Raw genomic sequence first — 21,740 nt, forward strand, 5'->3', positions numbered from 1 at the left:
CTGTTGGCACGCAGACTTATTCTGATAAACTGGAAGAACCCAAACTCTCCTCTTTTAAGTCAGTGGGAAACTGATGTGTTATATTATTTAAAATTGGAAAAATCAAATACTCAGTTAGAGGATCTGTGCAGACTTTTTTCAAAACATGGCAGGATCTAATCAGTAATATTTTGAAATGATTTTATAAAGCACAGAGAATTTGTTGATTTAGGTATTTTTAAAAGCCTTAAATTTTACACCGTTTGGCTTGCTCTCTCTCTCAAGGGTGGGGATCGATCTGTTCTTAGCATAATTCTTTTTTTTTGTAAAAACTTGATTGCTATGTATTGATTGTAATAAAATTAATAAATAAATAAAAAAAAAAAAAAAACCAACAACATTTTCTCCCCAGCGGGGAATCGAACTCAGGTGTGCTGCACTCTGAGTCAGCAAATCTTAACAGTACGCCACGGAAGCTGTTTTATCATTCTTGAACCTTTTGTGAAAGTGTTTATTTGATGTCTGGAGTTAAGACTTCACACATTTTATAGTTTATGCCTACATTTTGTACTATTTATTACTAAAATATGAAAAAGTTTCTGTCTTAAAGTGTTTACACAGATTACTGTAGAAACAGAACACACATGAAATGCGTGTGTTCCAAATAACGATCTATTATTTCCACTCTAAAACTCCACTTCACTCCCAGATAATCAATCAAGGCATGAGCTGGGAGAAGTTCGTGCACGTTCTGTCGGTGGCAGGATGGAATAGCCGGCTGCTTGCAGCATGTCTTTATCAGCACATTTAGACGACAAAGGACGCTGGCAGAGAGGTGTGAATGGATTTAAGAAGCGATTTAAGGTGGGACAGATCTACGAGTTTTTTTGTAGGCTCTGGTAATTCTAGTATTAATTAGCTCACAAGGCCATGACTTGTTCACAGTCATCATTAGGGAACTGCAGGTGATACAAATTGTAAAGCTGCATAAATTCTCTGCCTCCTCAAAGTTTGTTCCAACAATCAGCAGCCATGGGCTTCTGTAAGCAGCTGCCTAATACTGTGAAAAATAAAATAATTGACTCTTACACAGTAGGAGAAGTCTACATGAAAATAGCAAAACATTTTCAGGTAGCTGTGTCCTCAGTTCATAATGTTATTAAGGAATGACAGTTACCAGGAATGATGAAGGTCAAGTTGAAGTCTGGAAAACCAAGAAAACTTTCTGAAAGAACTGCTTGTTGGATTGCTAGAAAGAATAATAAAATCCATGTTTGGCTGGAAAAGACCTTAAGTAAGATTTAGAAGACTCCAGAGTGGTGGTGCACTGTTCTACTGTGCAGCAACACCTGAACAAATATATCCTTCATGGTAGAGCCAGTAAAAGAAAACCTTTCCTATGTCAAAGCCACAAACTTAACCACCTGAAGTTTGCAAATGAACATCTAAACAAGCTTGATGTACTGTATTTTAAAAACAAGTCCTGTGGACAGACAAAGTAAAAATAGAACTTTTTGCCCACAATGCGCAAAGGTATGTTTGGAGAAAAAAGGGTGCCAAATTCCAGGAAAAGAAAACCTCTCCATCTATTAAGCTTGGGGTAGGATCAATCATGCTTTGCACTTGTATTGCAGCCAGTGGCACAGGGAACATGCTACTGATAAAGGGAAGAATGGATTCAAATAAATACCAGCAAATTCCAGAAGCAACACCACACAATTGTAAAAAACTTGAAGTTAAAAAGAGGATGGTTTCTACAACAAGTTAATGATATGAAATCTACAATGGGATACCTCAATAAGCACAAGCTTATGACTTTGCTGTGGACTTCACAGACCCTCAACCTATACATCATTAAAAACCTGTGGATAGATCTCAAAGGAGCAATGCATGCAAGACTCTTGCAGAATTAGAAGACTTTTACAAAGATGAATGGGGGAAATACCCCTAGTAAGAACTGAAAGTCCCTTAACTGGCTTAGCTGCGATACTTGCCAAATGAGGTGTTACTAAGTATTGACAATGCCAGGTGCCCAAACATTTGCTTCAGGCCTTTTTATTTTTATTGGCATTTTGTACCTGTGAAAGATGGAAATAAAAATGTAATCTTGCTTAAAACAAAGTTTTATCCTTTATGTGTTTTGGTGATCAGTTCATCTTCTGCTCACTTAATTACTCATAGTAACAGACAATTTAAGCAAGGGTGCCCAATTTCTTGCTGTATATTAAAAGTAATTATTGTGTCAAGTTTGTAACAGAGATAAAATAATAAGACCATGCTGAAATGCAGAAATCAAGTTTCATGCTTCATTCCAGTGAAAACACATTTCCGCATGTTGATCTAAATTAATTACAAATATAACACACAAGAATTGATCAAACAACTATTAAGTACCTTTAATATGACACACTTAAATCATCACTGGTACAGTAAAATTGTTTTTAGAAGTCACATAATTAGTTAAATTGAGATCATCTCTCTGTAGTCATGGGGTTTCAATTGATTGTAGTATAAATGTACCTAATCTGGAAGAATTAGTTTGTGTTGAATCAGAATCGTGGACTAACAAATGAATATAAAAGATAAAAGAACACTCTAAGCAGCTCCATGAAAAGATGACTGAAAATCGCAAGTCAGAGTGTGTATACAAGACAAGGTCCAAGTCACTGAGAATATATTGGACTGCAGTTAAATCTACCATTAGGAAATGGAAAGATTTTGGAACAGCCATACATTTGCCTAGAGCAGGCCACCCACAGTTATCATACAAGATGATATGTATTGAATGAAGAGACATGCGATAACTCGGAAGGAGTTACAAGCTACAATGATTGCAGCTGGAGATATTGTGCTTACAACAATTGTTGCCTAGGTGTGTCACCAGTTGTGTAGTTTTATGGTAGAGTAAATAGAAAGCCACTGATAAAAAAAAAACATACAGTATGACATGAGACTCTGAATTCAATTAGAAGGTTATATAGTCTTTTGAAAGCAGAACTGAGCTTTTTGCCTACACTAGAAATGAAATGTTTGGCATAAGCAAAACACTATACATGTTAACAAAAAAATACATTTCTGACCAAGGGGGTATATAAATGTTATGGGTGCTGTATCTTGTATTGCAACTAGAAAATATAATTTCTATCCTTGATAGTGAAAAACTTTCAATAAGAAAATCTCTAAAGGTTTCAATACTGAGTGTATTTCATATATTAAATAATGTTTGTTTGGTGGAAAAATGAAAAAATGATTCAAGGGTGCAATTGACAGCAACTCAAAGTTAGGTTGTGCCATGTTTTTTTAGCCACTTTCTGTTCCAGAAGGACAACGTTGGATTTTGCTCATTTTATTTGTAATAAGTACTGTATGTGTTTTTTTTCAACACTTGGATATAAAAATTTGTACAAGTACGTACAGTATATTGGTTTTAACAATGTTATTGCGAGATGAAGATATAACTTATTAGATAAGTTATTGTTTAACACATCCTATCAGGCTGGTAAAACTAAATTTGTACAATTATGATTTCTGTGAATTGCTGTGAAAAAGTAATAAAAATAATAAAGCTGATGTGCAAGATTTTTTATAGGAAAGAATATACACAGTGCACCTGTTCCAAAAAAGGACAAAATAATTTGCCTCAACAGAACAGTTGCACTCACATTAGCAATAATGAAAATATTTTAATGACTGATTTGTAACTCCCTCTTTAGGGACCTGTTGAAGCAGCATCCTAAATACATGTTCAAACCATCTCATTTGGTTCCTCTCAATCTGGAAAAGCAGTGGTTATGCTCTGAGGTCCATCCATATTGATAAGCTCAGCACTTTTAGAGTATCCTTACATTTTAGACTAACACAGTAACTAAAGCATGTTTATTCAGTCTTTTAATAAGAACATTTAATGTTACACTGCAAGAAACTTAAGCCTACTAGAGCTATAATATGCAAAGGTCAGTGACACTAACAGCATAAAGCACAAATCTTTTCTAGTTGTTATACAAACACATATAACCACAACATACACAATTTAACAATTCAGTGATTTCAGTTAGTTTAAAAATGTATCTTTTCAAAGTAGGACACACTCATACAGCATAAGAACAATTTTAACAGCTAAAATGTATATACCTTATTTCTTGACTTGGTTTCACCACAAAGTTTCATGAGGTCTGTTGCTAGTGAACTGAAACAAACAAATTAAAATATATATATAAATATATATCAAATTAAAAGAACACTTTTTAATCAGAGTATAGCATCAAGTCAATGAAACTTCTGGTATATTGATCTGGTCAGTTAAGTAGCAGAGGGGGAAGTTAATCAGTTTCAGCTCCTTTGGTGTTAATGAAATTAACAAAAGGTGCACTAGAGGGGCAACAATGAGACGACCCCTAAAACAGGAATGGTTTAACAGGTGGAAGTCACTGAAATTTTTCCCTCCTCATCTTTTTTGTCTGGTTTTTCACTAGTTTTACATTTGGCCACGGTCAGTGTCACTATTAGTAGCATGAGGTGATACCTGGACCCTACAGAGGTTTCACAGGTAGCCCAACTTCTCCAGGATGGCACATCAATATGTGTCATTGCCATAAGGTTTGCTGTGTCTCCCAGCACAGTCTCAAGGGCATGGAGGAGATTCCAGGAGACAGGCAGTTACTCTAGGAGAGCTGGACAGGGTCGTAGAAGGTCCTTAATCCATCACCAGGACCGGTATCTGCTCCTTTGGGCAAGGAGGAACAGGATGAGCACTGCCAGAGCCCTACAAATTGAGCTCCAGCAGGCCACTGGTGTAAATGTCTCTGACTAAACAATCAGAAACAGACTTCATGAGGGTGGCCTGAGGGCCCAACATCCTCTAGTGGGCCATGTGCTCACTGCCCGGCACCGTGGAGCTTGATTGACATTTGCCATAGAATACTAGAATTGGCAGGTCCACAGCTGGGGTCCTGTGCTTTTCACAGATGACAGCAGGTTCATCCTGAGAGCATGTGACAGACGTGATAGGGTGGAGAACGTTATGTTTCCTGTAACATCATTCAGCATGACTGGTTTGGTGGTGGGTCAGTGAAGGTCTGGGGAGGCATATCTATGGAGGGATGCACAGACCTCTACAGGCTAGACAATGGCACCTTGACTGCCGTTAGGTATTGGGATGAAATCTTTGGACCCACTGTCAGACCCTATGCTGGTGCAGTGGGTACTGGGTTCCTCCTGGTGCACGACAATGCCCGGCTTCATGTGGTGAGAGTATGCAGGCAGTTTCTGGAGAATGAAGGAATTGATACCATCGACTGGCCCCCATGCTCACCTGGCCTAAATTCAATAGGACACCTCTGGGGCATTATGTTTCGGTCCATCTGACGGTGCCAGGTTGCACCTCAGACTGTCCAGGAGCTCAGTGATGCCCTAGTCCAGATCTGGGAGGAGACACCATCCGTCATCTCATTAGGAGCATGTCCCGACAAGCTACCGAGTACGATTCTGAGTTGCTGCAATGAAATTTCGACAAAATGGACTAGCCTGCTGCATTATTTTTTCACTTTGATTTTTGAGGTGTCTTTGAATTCAGCCCTCTGTAGGTGGATAATTTTCATTTCCATCAAATGATATGGCATCCTTTCATTCCTAACATCATTACCCAGTTCATATAATTATAGATATCCAGCATGATTGTTTTCCCCCATCAAGATCTGATGTGTTTTCAAAGTGTTCCTTTAATTTTTTGAGCAGTTTATATTAAGGAGGTTTAAAACAATATCAAATTTTCCCCTGAAAATTTGAATGCAGTGTATAACTTCTTACCTGCTCAAACTGTGAAGAGCTGTGCCTTTTATATAAATCCATGATATGTGACACAATTGTCTCATGTTAAGGTAATGTGTAAGAATTACCAGACCTTGCTGAAAGACATCTCTCAGCCCTGTACTTTCAATGACTTTTAGGGGTCTGCAGTCTGATGTGATAACTTTTGCAGTAAATGGTGGTAGTTAATGCTCTACATTTTGTTTCATTTATGGCGTAAGATGAGTTGTACATTCATGAATTGAAGACCTCATATTTTACTGATTATCAGTTTTGTTAATGGTAATAGTACTCTTTTACTGTTCTAAATATTATAGTAAATCAAACAAGTTCATCAAAACTAAGGCAGAAACTCTGCAGACTGCTCACGTAACTGTTGGCCAGAGAAAGAGAGTCCTCAGCTGAGACAGACATTTTTTTTTAACTAGTAATGCAGTAAGTTAATGTAATTGTGTTGAAGACTAGCTAGACAAGCTAGCCATAGCTAAAGTTCCTCTATAACAAGTATTTGTAAGCATTTTGAATAATCAAAATGTATGTACCTGAGAAAATAAATTATGTTGCATAATTACAAAAGGCAATAATTATAGGATACTAATCATGGGTAATTACACAATTCATTATTCTGTTAATTGTTTTTTGGTTTTCCACGCAGCTATCCACAGCAGGGTAGATTATCAGTGCTTGTTGAACTATTCGATGGTGGTTGGATTGGTAGTCCAGAAAAGGCCAAGGACAAACTAGTTCATTGCCCTATTAGCACGATTAACAATGAAGTATTTAGACAGTGTTGCAGCTAGAATTCAGTTTTTGACATGATTAGAGAATGTTAATGTACAATACAGACAAGTCCAGGTAACTTAAATTATAAAAGGAGGACAGCAATTTACAGTTATTAACTGGGGGATTTAAAGCAACAAATTCAGTCTGGCTCCAGGACTGGCTTGGTCTTGAATAAGAACACTACTCCTCCTTGGTATATTACAAAGTAAATGTAACTAAGCAGCAAATGCAAATTAAATACAACTATAACAAAAGCTTTAGAATCTGAAACTTGGTAATATCTTTATGAAAATAGAATCATGAACACAACATTAATTTCCTTATTACAATAGCTTAACACTTACCTTCCATCAGTGGCAGGACTATGGGCAGATTCATCACTGCTGCTTTCATCACCATTTTCTGGTCAAGTGTAGAAAAATAATAAAATGTGACTACATGACTTAAACTAATCTATTTTAAAATATTTCAGCAGTGTACTAATGAATGACAAAAAGATCATTCCAGATTCCCTAAATGCAATATATAGTAACTCTTCAAACTGTGCATTCAAACTCATGTTACACAAAAAAATAATTTTACAGATGTTTGTGTTAAAACATCATATTTTAGTTAAAATGCAGTATTAAATTGTAATGAAAACCTGTAAAGAACCTTTATAAAATGTTTAAAGGTTAAAATAAAAGTAAATGTAGAAAAAATATCTTTAACCAAAATTTCTGGGTTCAGTGAAGCACTATTAGAAATTCTTCACAACACAGACACTACTTAATTAGTAACATGTATTTGCAGGTGAACATGGGAAGGGAATAAATACTTTTAGACAAGCAAAATCATTCCAATTGCATTTCAAACTGGGTGTTGCCAATGACTGTTAATTTGAAAGAACAAAAAATGGTTTTAGGGTAAAATAAATTTTCAGAATGAAAGTCAAGCATTATTAAGCTGGTGATGGGAAACGTTTTATCTAGAACTACATGCACTCTTTGTACTTTGTTATGAACTTAGATTAGTTTTGAATCCCATGCATCTTGCAATACAGGATAGGCTTGTTTGTATACTTACCCACAGCAATGTTACCTAGGTCTGTGTAAATTCAGGCAACAAGGAAACAAAAACCAACACACCAATCAAAACACATCGACCCAAAAAAGTAAGAGTGAATAGTCACAGTGACTACTACTACAAGTGACTTAAATTAAAAGAAAGAATAGATGCTGCAGTAAGTAATCTAAGAAAAATGGGAATAGGTAAAATTTATGTAAACAGTATAGTAAGACATAATATGTATGTATTACTTATTAAGGAATTGCTACATATTAAGTAGTATTAAATTTACAACTATGGACATACTAAAACAAGGTTTAAGATGCAACTTAAGCATTATCTTTATTGTTCATACTTTGAGACCTTCTCTTTATGATTCCATTATTATATTTGGTGTGTATAAAGACAAATATTTAAAAATATTTTTGAAAGCCAAATATGACATCAGAATTTAGTAGCACTTGCTATATAAATCATCTGATACAAATGGAAAAATGAACGACTTACAGTTTGCCAAAAAACAAAACAAAACAAAACAAACAAACCTGCAGTTATTTTCACGAGTGTAAGATGCAGACACATACATGCAGCATCTATTCAAAAAGCTGCACCCAGTAAAGCAGTCATGGCAGCTAATATACCATGCAGCAATTAAATTGTGCACTCAAGTATAATAAAATTGTGCACAGTACAAAAGATCCCTACCTTGTAAGGCATTTCCCAGCAAGGCATCCAATTCAGGATTGAATTCAGCTTTCTCCTTTAGCATATGGAAAAGAAGCTGGTTTTGAGTAGCACTGTTTATCTCTATTTGCTTAAGGCGCCCCTCCATAACCTTAATCTGAGATTCCTTCTGGGCAGCTTGTAGGCCCTGAAAGAAAAAATATTTGGAGAAAACGACTGTAATAAAGCTCAACTTGACCTAATTTATTGTCATACATACTGACAGTTCATCTTACTGGTGGTAGTTTTAACCATAAATTACCACAAACTGACTCTAAAACTTACTGCCACAAATAAAAATACTGAAGCTCTAGAATGCAAATTTGCATTTTTAGAAAATATATTACTATTTACAACTGAATGGAAAATTAAATAAATGTACCCATACTCTTGACTATTCATTCTTATATACTGTGGTGGTAGAACATCAAAGAACCATACCAGACATAATTGCATTTAAAAACAGAAAATAATCACGTCAATTTCCACAACATTTTCCTCAGTGAATTCAGACTTCCAAAACGTTTACCTATGTTAACTGTACACATAAAAAATTAAATGTTTAATAAGAAATGCAAGAAATTCCAAATTAGTTACATTTTGGTCATTTGTTAAGGAAACCAGAATCAAAATCAGCTTTCCTAGGACAGACTGGGTTACTATGGAGGGGATGATATGGAGGTGAGCAACAGTTGCCAAGGTATTCCAAACATACTGGCGAGCTATTTGTAAAGAAGCAAACTGTGGTGAAAAATAAAGTCTAACACATCTTCAGTTTTTTATTTTTAATAAATTTGCAAAAACCTCAAGTAACGACATTGTCATTATGAGGTGTTGTGTGTAGAATTTTGAGGAAAAAAATAAATTTAATCCATTTTGGAATAAGGTTGTAACATAACAAAATGTGGAAAAAGTGATGTGCTGTGAATACTTTCCGGATGCACTGTACTTGGAAAAACAACCAAAGAATGGCTGAAAAGAAAAATATACAGAGTTCTGCAATGGCCAAGTCAAAGACACATGAATAAATTATAGAAGAGTAAAATTAAATTTTTTTTAAATTACATAACCTTTATCTAAAAATACAGTTTAAATGAAAATCAAATATTGATGTGCCCAAATATGTTAACCTCCTTAGTGTGTTTGACCCCAGTGTCACTCTGGCAATTGTACAGACATGCCTTACTTAAGTGTAAGTAAAAGTGCCAAAAGCATTTGTGCTGAACTTTGCTGAGGAAATGATATAGGCGTGTCTTGTGTAAGTGACAGGCCCAAGTGTTACTTTGGCAACTGTGCAGACATGTCTTGTCCTAGCCTCATAATGGTGTCTCGTCTTCAGCAGCCCAGGTACAGCATGCTGTTGACATTGATATGAGCAGTGATGACAAAGGGAATCTATCTTCAGTGAAAGCAAAAGTGATTCTGATGAATCCGAAACTGATGCTCTTGTTAATTGCACATGTGCAGTGTGCTTTTCAAATTCTGATCTGGTCTGGAAAGAAAATCCAAAGAATCACACTACTATTGTCACTACTGAGATGTTGGATTGTGTATTTCACTGTGCTTCAAGGTATACCCCACAAATGGCACATTTCACACATTTTCATAATATATGTGGTGTTGGCATTACTTTTGTAATTATTAGTCATTATTGCTATTATTATTTGTATCATTATTATATTTTCTAAACTTCAGATTGTGTACTTTGTGTTTTGCATGTTTTATAGTAGAGAGATGAGATTTAATAAATATGTCACTTTTCAAGCCCAAAAATGCAATGCTTTTCAAATGTTTTTTTGAGAAAAAATGTAATGCAAAGAAGGTTAAAGAAATAAAACATTTCATTGGGATACTTACTTTTTCACATGACTGTACCATTACAATACTCAAACAGATATTGTTACAATAAAAAATAACCAGAATGTCTTGTCTTTTTAAAACAAGTGGTTATTTTATTACACTGAGGAAATTCACTTTGGTACACTGTTGTAAATTTATTTTTCTGTCCTGTGGTAAATTCTTTCAAGAGTTTTTGCAGGATTCGCTACAACTCTTCTTTTGACTTTGGCTATTTTTTTTTTCCCTTTTTCCAAGTGATCCCTGACAGCTTCAGTTATGTTGAAGATGGGGCTCTGAAGTGTCAAAACTAGAATCTTTAATGTTCCTTTTGCAGACTTCTGTTACAAGTAGGTTTAAATTGTGTTTGTGGTGTGTTTAAGGTTGATACCATCCTGAAAGATGACGTTTCTACAGATAAGTTGTTTTTATGAAGGTACAACAAAATGAATCAAAATTGATTCCACTGATGGACACTGGTGCCAGAGCATGACTGAGTTACCATAGTTGTTCACAGAAGGCTACAGACAGACAATGTATTTTACACCTATTAATCTTCTGGTGTACTGCTTTCTTTGTTGACAAAGCAATATGCCCTACAAATGCATTTCTTTCAAGAGTTCTTTGCACAGACAAAGCATATGCTTTAGCACTACATAAATCTGCCAAATGCAGAGGAAGAGGGGTTAGAAGCATGCGCTGATAGCACGTTGCTGTGCCCATCACACAATGAACCACCTGGAACCTCACTGGATTTTCTTATATCCCTTAAGGAAATTACCTTTATGTACTCTTCCCTCAAATGCTGACATCCTTTTGGATTTTTCATTGTGTTACCTGTCATCAACATATCCAATTTTGAGAGCTTGAATAACACATATTGAAAATCTGGTTTGATGCGCTACTGCGAAATAATTATAGCTTTGTTGATGCAAAACTTAAATTTTGCGCTAGTCAACATCCTAGTATTTGTAGTCACCACACAATCAACATCATCATAACAGCCATTTTTTTTGGATTTTCTCAGGTTAGCCAATTGCTCACAAATATTTCCTCCACTGTCACTTTTAATTTCTACTATACAAGACAATGCTGCTTTAAAAAAAAAAGAAAGATAAAGAAATAATTTTGAACAGTGGCACCATTTATACATTATATAACTGCCTGTAGGAGGTTTATCTGTAGCTACTGGTAGTTATGGTGTGTTAAGTATACAAGTGCTGAAATCTGCAGTTTCATTTTCAGGGCCAGTGTGGGGTTCGTGACTTACACTTTAAATTTCTGACAATACACCTTTTCACCAGATACTATTTGAAAGTGAATATTTAACAGAACTGCATTTTCTACAGAAAGCTACTTATAATCATATGTTGTACAAAAAACACGCATACCTTGTTTATTGCCATTGAAAGAAAATGATCCAGGAGAAACCGAGCTTCACTCAAAGTACAGGAGTTTATTACAGCTGTTACATCAACAGTGTCTCCCTCTTCCTGAACATGCAATAAAACCAACAACTGTTAGCTACATATTAATACATAAGACAAAGAACTAACAAAACATTTTACTGAATACCATGAAAAAATTTTATCTTTTGACATTTTAAAATAACGCTTATCTTTATTGTTCCAGATAAATACATTACAGAAGCACTTAAATAATATATTCAAATGAAAAATTCAAGTTAAAATGTCTGTTTAATTAGAACTACAGATGATCCCATACATAATGGAAACAATCAAAATATGTAATCATAAACCACATTCACACCCAGAACAGAGAGCAAATGAGTAATAATCTCACTGATGTTTGAAAAATCTGAAGCTCTTTTAACATTAGAAACCTTACTGCATGAAAGTGCAAGCCAGTATGAAACAAATATATAAAGTACAATTTGCAGTTTTTTGCACTATATAATAACATTATTTTAAATTGATATTAATTATAAACTCACAAAATATTTTAACACTTTTATTGTGATTTATTTCACCCAACCAAAAATAATCTTAAGAGATTCACAATAGCAATCTCTCTTACACATCATTTTCTATACTACATTAAAATCAATAAATGAAATTTGCATGCAGCTCTGAAAAGAGATGCTAGAGCCTTGAAAAAACATTTTTTTACTAACAAGTAAAAATGTATAGATTAATAATATAGAAAGTTTAATTTTTATCTTCAAACTTATATAATTGCCACAATATCTATAATACAAATCATACTTTTACTGTTGCATTATACATACTGGCTTTGTTACCTGGCTTCACATGGAAAATTTCCTAAGAAAATGGGCCTCCATTATAGTGCCGTTGGTTAATCAGGTTTATCAAAAGTACTATGCAACTAGGTGCTTTTCTGTACACAATATTTGTAGGTTGTTTTTTTTATAAGCAAGTGCTAATATTATTGGGAGGGAATGAGATATAGTGGTTAACACTAGAATTACCAGAGCCTACGAAAAAACTCGTAATTCCGTCCCACCTTAAATCGCTTCTTAAAATCGTTCACAGCTCTCCACCAGCGTCTTTTGTCATCTAAATGTGCTGATAAAAATCAGGCTGCAAGCAGCCGGCTATTTCATCCCCCCACCGACTTAGAACATGCACAAACTTCTCCCAGCTCATGCCTTGATTGATTATCTGGGAGTGAAGTGGAGTTTTAGAGTGGAAATAATAGATCATTATTTGGAACACACGGATTTCACGCGTGTTCCGTTTCTACAGTAATCCGTGTAAACACATTTTTAAAACAGAAACGTTTTTCATATTGTAGTAGTAAATGACAAAATGTAAGCATAAACTATATAATGTATGAAGCCAAAAGTCCAAATATCAAACACTTCCACAAAAGGTACAAATATAACAGAACAAGTATGCTTTTATTCAAAAATATAACTGCAGAAAAAAGCCACCTTAGCATGCCATATTGACACATACTTACTACAGCTACCACATTAGCATAATGGTATCAGCCGCTGACTAGTATCCAAAAGGTCATGAGTTCGATCCCAAATGGTTCATTTTTGAGAAGTAAACTGCTCTTATTCTAACTATTTTAGAATAAAAACATGCATTTGATTTCAGTGTGTAACAGCCAGTAATTTATGATACTTGTAAAGGTTAGTTTTTTTTTATTCACTTTTCATTCTCAGTCTCAGTCGTGTTCAGGATCCTTCCCTACCCCCCATCTGAGAATGCTGTTTTCACATAAAGATGCGCTGTAGCTCTGCAGCGTACTTGTGATTGCATTCTCGTACCAATGCTTGCGAACTGAAGTGCCTGCGTGCACTTTTCGTGGCATTACACGTCTATTTTTTTGAGCATGCCTGTGTCGCTCAAACACAGGAACATATGTTGGTGTACAAGAATAAAAAACAAGTGCACTTTTATTCTAGACTATAAGTGAAGAAAAAATAAAGCAAGTTACAGTAGGCGGTTGATACGACAGCTTGCGTGGTTCTAAGCTGTGCGGCACCTTTTTTCTGGTTGCCATGTAGCACTTTTGAACTACCATGCAGTTTGGAAGCACTACACAACTATTATCGTACCTTTAACTCTTTGGTAATGCACCCGCAGCATGTGAAACTGCAAGGGTCAAGACCCCCGCCCATTGCTGTTTAGGTGTTGGTGCTGTGAAGATGTTGATTTTTCATGGGACCTTCAAACTCACTTCATTCGTGTATGAGCGCTATGTGGCACTTGATACTACACATCAGGAAGAGTGTTTCTTGCTTTTGAGTATCAGCAAACAGCACTTGCTAACTATGTTCCTTTTGAGCTGTGCAGGTACACACCTTTTGAACTGCCCCTCCCACAAAGCAATGACCTCTGAAGCTTTAGAATGCAAACATTTTTATGAGTTGGTGATATGTGAGGCTCAAAAGACCATGAGGGATTCCACAAGGGTGCTTTGCACCGCTATATAGTCAGTACCAGCTCATATGTTATTCACATCAGCTCATCAGTAAATAAAACAAGAGGGAACATTGCTTACTAACCACTGAGCTTTGCATCTTCCTTGAGTGTCAACAAACATTCTCCTTCTATATGACAATAGCCAAGTTTCCATCCAGTTTTTTGCAACATTTTGTTATCGACAAACAGAATATACGTATAAAAAATGTGCGATATTTGCTGTCTCCAGCCTGTTTCCATCCAACTGGCTTTTTATCGATAAAATGGTGTGCGTGATGACGTCACCCAAAAAAACGAACTGTCGCATAAGTTTTGTTGTATCGCGAAAAAAAATCTGCCTGTGAGCTGTTTCCATACATAATTTTGTGTATGTCGCAAATTATCTACCTTTTGTTTTCCACGTTACACCCCCTCCACTAAACAAAGAAACAAAGAAATGGAGAGATTATTTAGACAGTTTTTTGAAATTTGCCAGCTTAATGTTATTTCAGTTTCACAAATAATTGGAATTGTACATAATATCCGAAGACGACAGCAGAATGAAGCAGTTGCTTGTCCGATAGCCCTAGAACTCGAAGAAAGTACCGAAGTGCGACGAAACCCACGGGTATGGGAGAGACGACGAAATAAGACCTTCTGGGAGGAGGTGGTGGAGAGACACTTTACAGAAAATCTCTGGCTGCAACATTTTAGAATGACACAAGCGTTTGAGATGTTGTGTGGATTCATCAGTCCTGATGTTGCGCCAATCACAGGTTGCCATCGACCACCGGTTCCAACCCAAAAGCGGATTGCCATCGCCCTTTACAAGCTGGCAACCTGCGCCGAGTATAGAGTAGTTGGAGAAACTTTCGGGGTTGGTAAAACTACCGTCCATCGATGTGTATATGCTGTGTGCACCGCTATTAACACTAGAATTACCAGAGCCTACGAAAAAACTCGTAATTCCGTCCCACCTTAAACTGCTTCTTAAATCCCTTCACACCTCTCCGCCAGTGTCCTTTGTCTTCTAAATGTGCTGATAAAGAGAAGCTTGGAGCAGCCGGCTATTCCATCCCCCCACCAATTTAGAACGTGCCAAACTTCTCTCAGCTCATGCCTTGATTGAGTATCTGGGAGTGAAGTTGAGTTTTAGAGTGGAAATAATAGATCGTTGTTTGGAACACACGCATTTCATGTCTGTTCCGTTTCTACAGTAATCTGTGTCAACACATTGTTAAAACAGAAACGTTATAATGTATGAAGCCTGAAGTCCAAATAGCAAAGAAACATTTTCACAAGAATAACACAATTGCGCTTTTATTCAAAAATATAACTGCAGAAACAAAAAGCCGCCTTAACATGCAACATTGACATCACTTTATTGTAACTGCCTCTGTGGTTCAATAGACTCAGCTCCCGCTTGGGAATCAAAAGGTCACGAGTTCGATCCTGCGCCCCTCCATTTTGAGAAGTAAACTGCTCTTAGTCTTACTGTTTTAGAATAAAAGCATACATTTGATTTCAGTCTGTAACTGCCGGTGCAATTTATGATCCTTATAAAGGTTAGTTTTTTTTTTTTTAATTCACTTTTCATTCTCTCAGTCGCGTTTAGAATCAATCCATACAACCCCATCTGACACGGCTCTTTTCACTAAAGACGCGCTATAGCTCTGCATTGTACCACGATGCATACTAGCATAAACACCACCCCCCAACCCCCCCGGGTTCTGACACACAAGCGCTGGCGAAGCTGCCTTCTGTGTTTGAACGACACGGGCAGATGGGGAGTGTCTGATGATTGCATATAGCGCCGAAGTTACTGGTCTTTACCATTCTTTCCTCTGCATGTCCTGGGGTACAAAAGAAACAGCATACAGCAACATGCGGGACTGGCAGGAACACTCAATAAAACTGAATAAAAAGAAAATCAAGTGACGGTGAGATACGAAGAAGGCAGCCAGCGTTTGTGTGTCAGAACCGGGGATGGGTTGGGGGACGGGGGGGGGGGGAACTGGTGGCTGTGGTGTTTGGCGTTAGTATGCATCGTGGTACACTGCAGAGCTATAGCGCGTCTTTAGTGAAAAGAGCCGTGTCAGATGGGGTTGTATGGATTGATTCTAAACGCGACTGAGAGAATGAAAAGTGAATTAAAAAAACTAACCTTTACAAGGATCATAAATTGCACCGGCAGTTACAGACTGAAATCAAATGTATGCTTTTATTCTAAAACAGTAAGAATAAGAGCAGTTTACTTCTCAAAATGGAGGGGCGCAGGATCGAACTCGTGACCTTTTGATTCCCAAGCGGAGGCTGTTTCTATTGAACCACAGAGGCAGTTACAATAAAGTGGTGTCAATGTCACATGTTTAGGCGGCTTTTTGTTTCTGCAGTTATATTTTTGAATAAAAGCGCAATTGTGTTATTCTTGTGAAAATGTTTCTTTGCTATTTGGACTTCAGGCTTCATACACTATATAGTTTATGCCTACATTTTGTCATCTACTACTAGAATATAAAAAAACGTTTCTGTTTTAACAATGTGTTGGCACAGATTACTGTAGAAACGGAACAGACATGAAATGCGTGTGTTCCAAACAACGATCTATTATTTCCACTCTAAAACTCCACTTCACTCCCAGATACTCAATCAAGGCATGAGCTGAGAGAAGTTTGGCACGTTCTAAATTGGTGGGGGGATGGAATAGCCGGCTGCTCCAAGCTTCTCTTTATCAGCACATTTAGAAGACAAAGGACGCTGGCGGAGAGGTGTGAAGGGATTTAAGAAGCAGTTTAAGGTGGGACGGAATTACGAGTTTTTTTGTAGGCTCTGGTAATTCTAGTGTTAAAGAAAAATTAATGCACAGTTATATCAGACTTCCGACTGTAGCGAAGGCCAATGAAATTGCATACCACAATTCCTTGGTGCATCTTGTGCCACAGATTTACGGTGCGCTGGATGGCACGCATGTGCCTATTCTTCCCCCGACGGAAGGCTACCGCGATTACATTAATTGCAAAGGGTGGCCATCTATTGTTCTCCAGGCCCTTGTTGATGACAGGTGCATGATATGAGACATTTGCGTTGGCACTCCTGGAAGTGCCCATGATGCAGCTGTGTTTGCAGCATCGGATCTGTACAGGTGAGCCTACCTTTCAACATCCCTTCTCTGTGCGATAACAACTGAATTAGTACTGTAACCTGCTTCCCTTAAGGTTTTTAATTAAAACTGAAATTTGAATTAATACAAAATAACGACGTTTAATCAAAAAAAAACTAAAGTTAATATTAATGAGAGAATTTCTCATATATGCTAAAACATCTGCCATTTAATAATAAGAAAAAAATGTTTAGATAATGAAACACACGGTTTATTAAATATTTTGACTGGCACAGTAAACTACCTTTGCGGTTTTTGTATTATTTAGACATCCTGAGAGACACCCCCAGGCTACAGTTGATGTGGAGGGAGTTCAGGTACCCCTTTTAGTAGCAGGAGACCCAGCCTATCCGCTACTGCATTGGCTCATCACGAGAAATAACAAGGCTCTTCATCAGACCATGCGAACCGCTCCGCCATTCTCGTTTTGATTGCACGTGATGAAAATGTATCATGTGACACACACATTTATTTGCATTAAAGCCCTTTTTTTCCGACAAAAAATGTTTCCAATGTAGTTTTTGCGACATCTGAAGTATCGATATGGAATTTATGCGCTAAAGTTAAACGGAAAAATATTATGTCGACATGTACAACATTTTATCGATAATTAGCATTTCCATCATCTAAAATTTGAAGAGCTAAATATTTTTTCGCAAAAACTCCTTGGATGGAAACCTGGCTAATGTGATTGTGTTTTTTTTTTTATTGCACAATTTTATTCAAATTGCCTTCTCTGTTTGTCTGGGTCAAATTTTGCAATTTTAATCCACTTTTACTGAACCAATTTCCCTAAAACTCTGCATGCATGCTGATCTCTGGTGACACTGCAATATTTCATAAGTTGTGACCCAGGATCTGTACGTTAATTGCATCAAATTTAAATTCTCATTTCCTTATATTACTGTATACTTTTAGCAACTACACATATATAGTGTTTTTAGCCAACACATATACATATGAAAAATTAGAGGTGTTGGTCAAGTGGTTAGCATGTTGGACCTTCAATCAAATTGTCAAAGGTTCAAGGCCAATGTAGGCAAATTAATTTAAAAAAAAAAAATTTTGATTAATTGACATTGAAGTTTTGTTAAATTATTTCAATATGACAGTTAAGTAGCATTAGTCAAGTGGCTAGTGTGTTGGATGTTCAATCAAATGGTTGAAGGTTTGAAACCAATGTACACAAACTTTTCTTTTATTTTATAAAGTTTTTCATCATTTATATACAAATTTAGCAAAATACTCTTTCAGTGATTTGGTGATACTGGCTTAGTGGATGAAGTTTTGAGCTTTTTTAAGAATGATTGAAGGTTAGATTCTCAAATAGACAAACAGGACTTTCACTGTGGTTAGGATTTTCTTAATGAGAAATGAACATGAATGAATGTTACATTTCACTCTAAGATCATAGCTTCGATTCCACTCTGTCGCTAATGTCATTTCTGTCAAATCATCTTCCCACCCATGTCAAAGTTTTTGTAATGTGCCAAGGACTGGGTGGAAAAGATTTTTAAGTAATACTATTTTATTCAAAAATGTACCAAAAATTTTAAAAAGTTTCTTGTATTAAAACTTAGTTGGTCATATGCGACTAAAAATAAAATCATGGGGTGAACATAAATTAATTTAGTTAAATTAAAATGCACAGATTCCTTAAATGATTCTAAAAATAACTCTTTAATATGGTGTATCATTTTCTTTTGATAGTTAAGCTGGTTAGAAATTTCACTTTAGTGAATCTATGCATTTAAACGAAATCTTAGCTCAGGAAAAAAAGTTTATTTTTTTTTTACTTTTTTAGTGCATTTTTGGATAAAATCGTGTTACTTAAAATTCTTTTTTTTTTTTTTTTTTTTTAATATATATTTTCTGTTCATGACACCACACTATCTTCAGTTGTCCATCCACCCTATTGGTTAGTGATGCTTTCTGAAAAAAGGTCAAAGAATACTTCCATGCTGAAAAGGAAAGAAAGTTAAAGACACAATAGTTCTGCTGTGTCACCTTTATCAGGTCTACCTTTAACCTTTGTTTCATTTGCAAATAAACATTTAAGCTTTTCACCTCACCAAATGCACGCTGATGCAGCCGTACACACTAACTCCATTAAATTCTGAAGCTGTACTTTGGTGTGCCTCATTTTTTCAAAGTCATACATACTATAGAATATGTACAACATTGATCTTGGGCACCATCTAGTATTAATACATTTTAGAAACAACTTTCTCATTGTCTTTTAAAATGTTTTTCTCCCCTTTAATGTATTTCAAAAGGAAACCAGGACACATTCTTACTTAACATACCCCTTCAAAATCTTTAAGTTAAAAGCAAGGCAAACCTCACTGGATTCACCAGTGTATAATTATCTTAAAACAATTTGTCAGGCATCATCTAAAAGAATATTTTTGTGCGATCACATGAAGTCAAATTATACCAAAATTAAGTTTCGAAACTGATGTGTATAAATTGCAGGTCATAATTAGAAACAATTCTCACTCAATTACTGTTATGACCACATTTTAGCAAAACTGTACACCATTACCAGGCTTAAAAAAATATATAATTAATATCTAAAACAACTGTAGATAGTTTATAAACAAGGGAAACATCTTTATAAAACAATAGTCTATAAAAATAAACCAAAATTACTTATTTGGCTACAATATGAGTCATTAATAAATAATTTATTTTTAATATTTTACCTTTGCTTCTTCCATTTGCATAATGTTAGCCTGGCAGTCAGAAATACTATCATTTATGTAATCTATATTTGCAGTCAATGACTCTATTTCTTCATTAAGAGACAGAAGTGTCTTATCCACTTCACTGCCATCAGTTACAATTTTATCTCTCTTCTTTGACATCTTTTCTTTTCTTTTGGTTAACTCCTCACGTTGCTGAGAAGACAAAATATTTAGTAAAACATACTTTAGCAGCCTGATTTATAAAACAAATTCCTTGCCTATACAAACATAGTACATAAAGATAAAGCTAATCCTGCTAAATCAAATGTACTTACACGGAAGAGCAATTTAAACTGCTCCAATTAGCCCAATATATATTTAGAAAAGGCTGTACAGACCTTATTAAAACCATAACCTGCCTTGTCAGTCAACATTTTGCACTCACCTTGGCAATAACATGCTTAATTCCATGAAGACAGCAAGAGAAATAATAGCAGTACAAAAAGGTTTAAAGAAAAGGAAAAACTTAATCTTTAAAATAATGAGAAAGTATCAAATAGGAGAATGATACAATATTTTAAGATCTAATTTAGTAATGGTCATTATCAAAGAAAAACCTTCAAAAAATGGTCATAAATACCTTCAAAAGACGGTTCATATCTGCTTCCATGTTTGCTATTGTCATTCTCTGCATGATGATATCTGTAATTCTACGTTCTAGAGACTGCCATTTTAGCCTTGCTGCCTTTGATGAATAAACACTTACAAATTTCCTTTGGTGATATTTCCTAGAATCAGAAAGTATATATGTTACGGCACGTTACATTTCCACAATACATTAAAATTATTAAATATTACTTGACATGCCAAGATGCAGAAAGTATTTAGTCCCCTTCATATTTTTACACCTTTTGTCATATTACAGCCTTATGCTAAATTCATTTCAATTTATTTTCCTTATTGAAACAACACTCAATACTTGAGAAAGCAAAAATACATTTTTTGGAATTTTTGCAGATTTATGTAAAATAAAAAATTAAAATATCACATTGACACAAGTATTCAGACCCCCTGCTTATGAAATCTAGCCTTGGTGCATACCTTTCTTCTGGTCATTGTTTTTGATGTTTTCAGTATTTGTTGATAGTCATTACCAATTTTCTAAATGATATTTCAATAACAGAACTCTCTATTAGAGACGAAAGGCATACGATTTCGAAAACTACACATCAACAGCAGTTTATCTTATAAAAGAGCTTTAAAATACATTTCCAAAATATCCCCTGAATTCATAACACTGAGCAAGGTAGGACTATTTCTGTACAAGCCTTTGGTGCTTCCAATTTCAGTTTCCAGCAGTGACTGGGCCAGAAATTATATGTTGCAGTCCTGCTTTTACTGTATAAGAAAGACTGATAACTCTAACCTCTATATAGCTGTATTTTAATAAGATTCATTATCTCTGATTTGAGTCTGTTTGGAAGCAAATTCTAAAGGTGTCCTCTTCTTAAAGGAGAATGAACAGGAATAATTGTTCCAGCTCACTTCCTGAAGAGATGCCCTCTGCACTTTCACTATACAATTGTTTCTCCATCACCATGAACACAATTAACTTCTATGACAGAAGTCCCCATTGCTTTTCCTTGAGAGCAAAACACCAATGCATCAGCCTCAAATGGTTTCATAATTATTGTACAGTAGTTTTTATTGCAGCTGCCTTATTATTACAGTATTGCTGAAGTATAATTAATGGGGTAGGGTAACTCTAGTCATTTGACTATTCAGGGAGAGTAATGGCAGAGTCAGGTTGAAACAAAGGACCTA

At 35.7% G+C, this 21,740-nt stretch overlaps 1 protein-coding gene across 5 annotated transcripts in view; it reads right to left on the minus strand.

Moving 5' to 3' along the window:
- Window positions 1-21,740, minus strand: part of kif21a (kinesin family member 21A) — a 253,360-nt gene that overhangs the window by 33,065 nt on the left and 198,555 nt on the right. For 3 of the 5 annotated variants that reach the window (XM_039761101.1, XM_039761104.1, XM_039761100.1), the window contains 7 exons: window positions 20,557-20,704; window positions 19,935-20,129; window positions 11,565-11,666; window positions 8,320-8,485; window positions 7,633-7,653; window positions 6,912-6,969; window positions 4,111-4,165 (listed from right to left, as the gene is read on the minus strand). In XM_039761101.1, coding sequence (XP_039617035.1) covers window positions 4,111-4,165; window positions 6,912-6,969; window positions 7,633-7,653; window positions 8,320-8,485; window positions 11,565-11,666; window positions 19,935-20,129; window positions 20,557-20,704 — 745 coding nt within the window. The remainder of the gene's footprint in view (window positions 1-4,110; window positions 4,166-6,911; window positions 6,970-7,632; window positions 7,654-8,319; window positions 8,486-11,564; window positions 11,667-19,934; window positions 20,130-20,556; window positions 20,705-21,740) is intronic. The other 2 variants (XM_039761105.1, XM_039761103.1) reach the window with 1 other exon arrangement.

Source organism: Polypterus senegalus, chromosome 8, assembly GCF_016835505.1.
Source record: "Polypterus senegalus isolate Bchr_013 chromosome 8, ASM1683550v1, whole genome shotgun sequence".
Classification (NCBI taxonomy): domain Eukaryota; kingdom Metazoa; phylum Chordata; class Cladistia; order Polypteriformes; family Polypteridae; genus Polypterus; species Polypterus senegalus.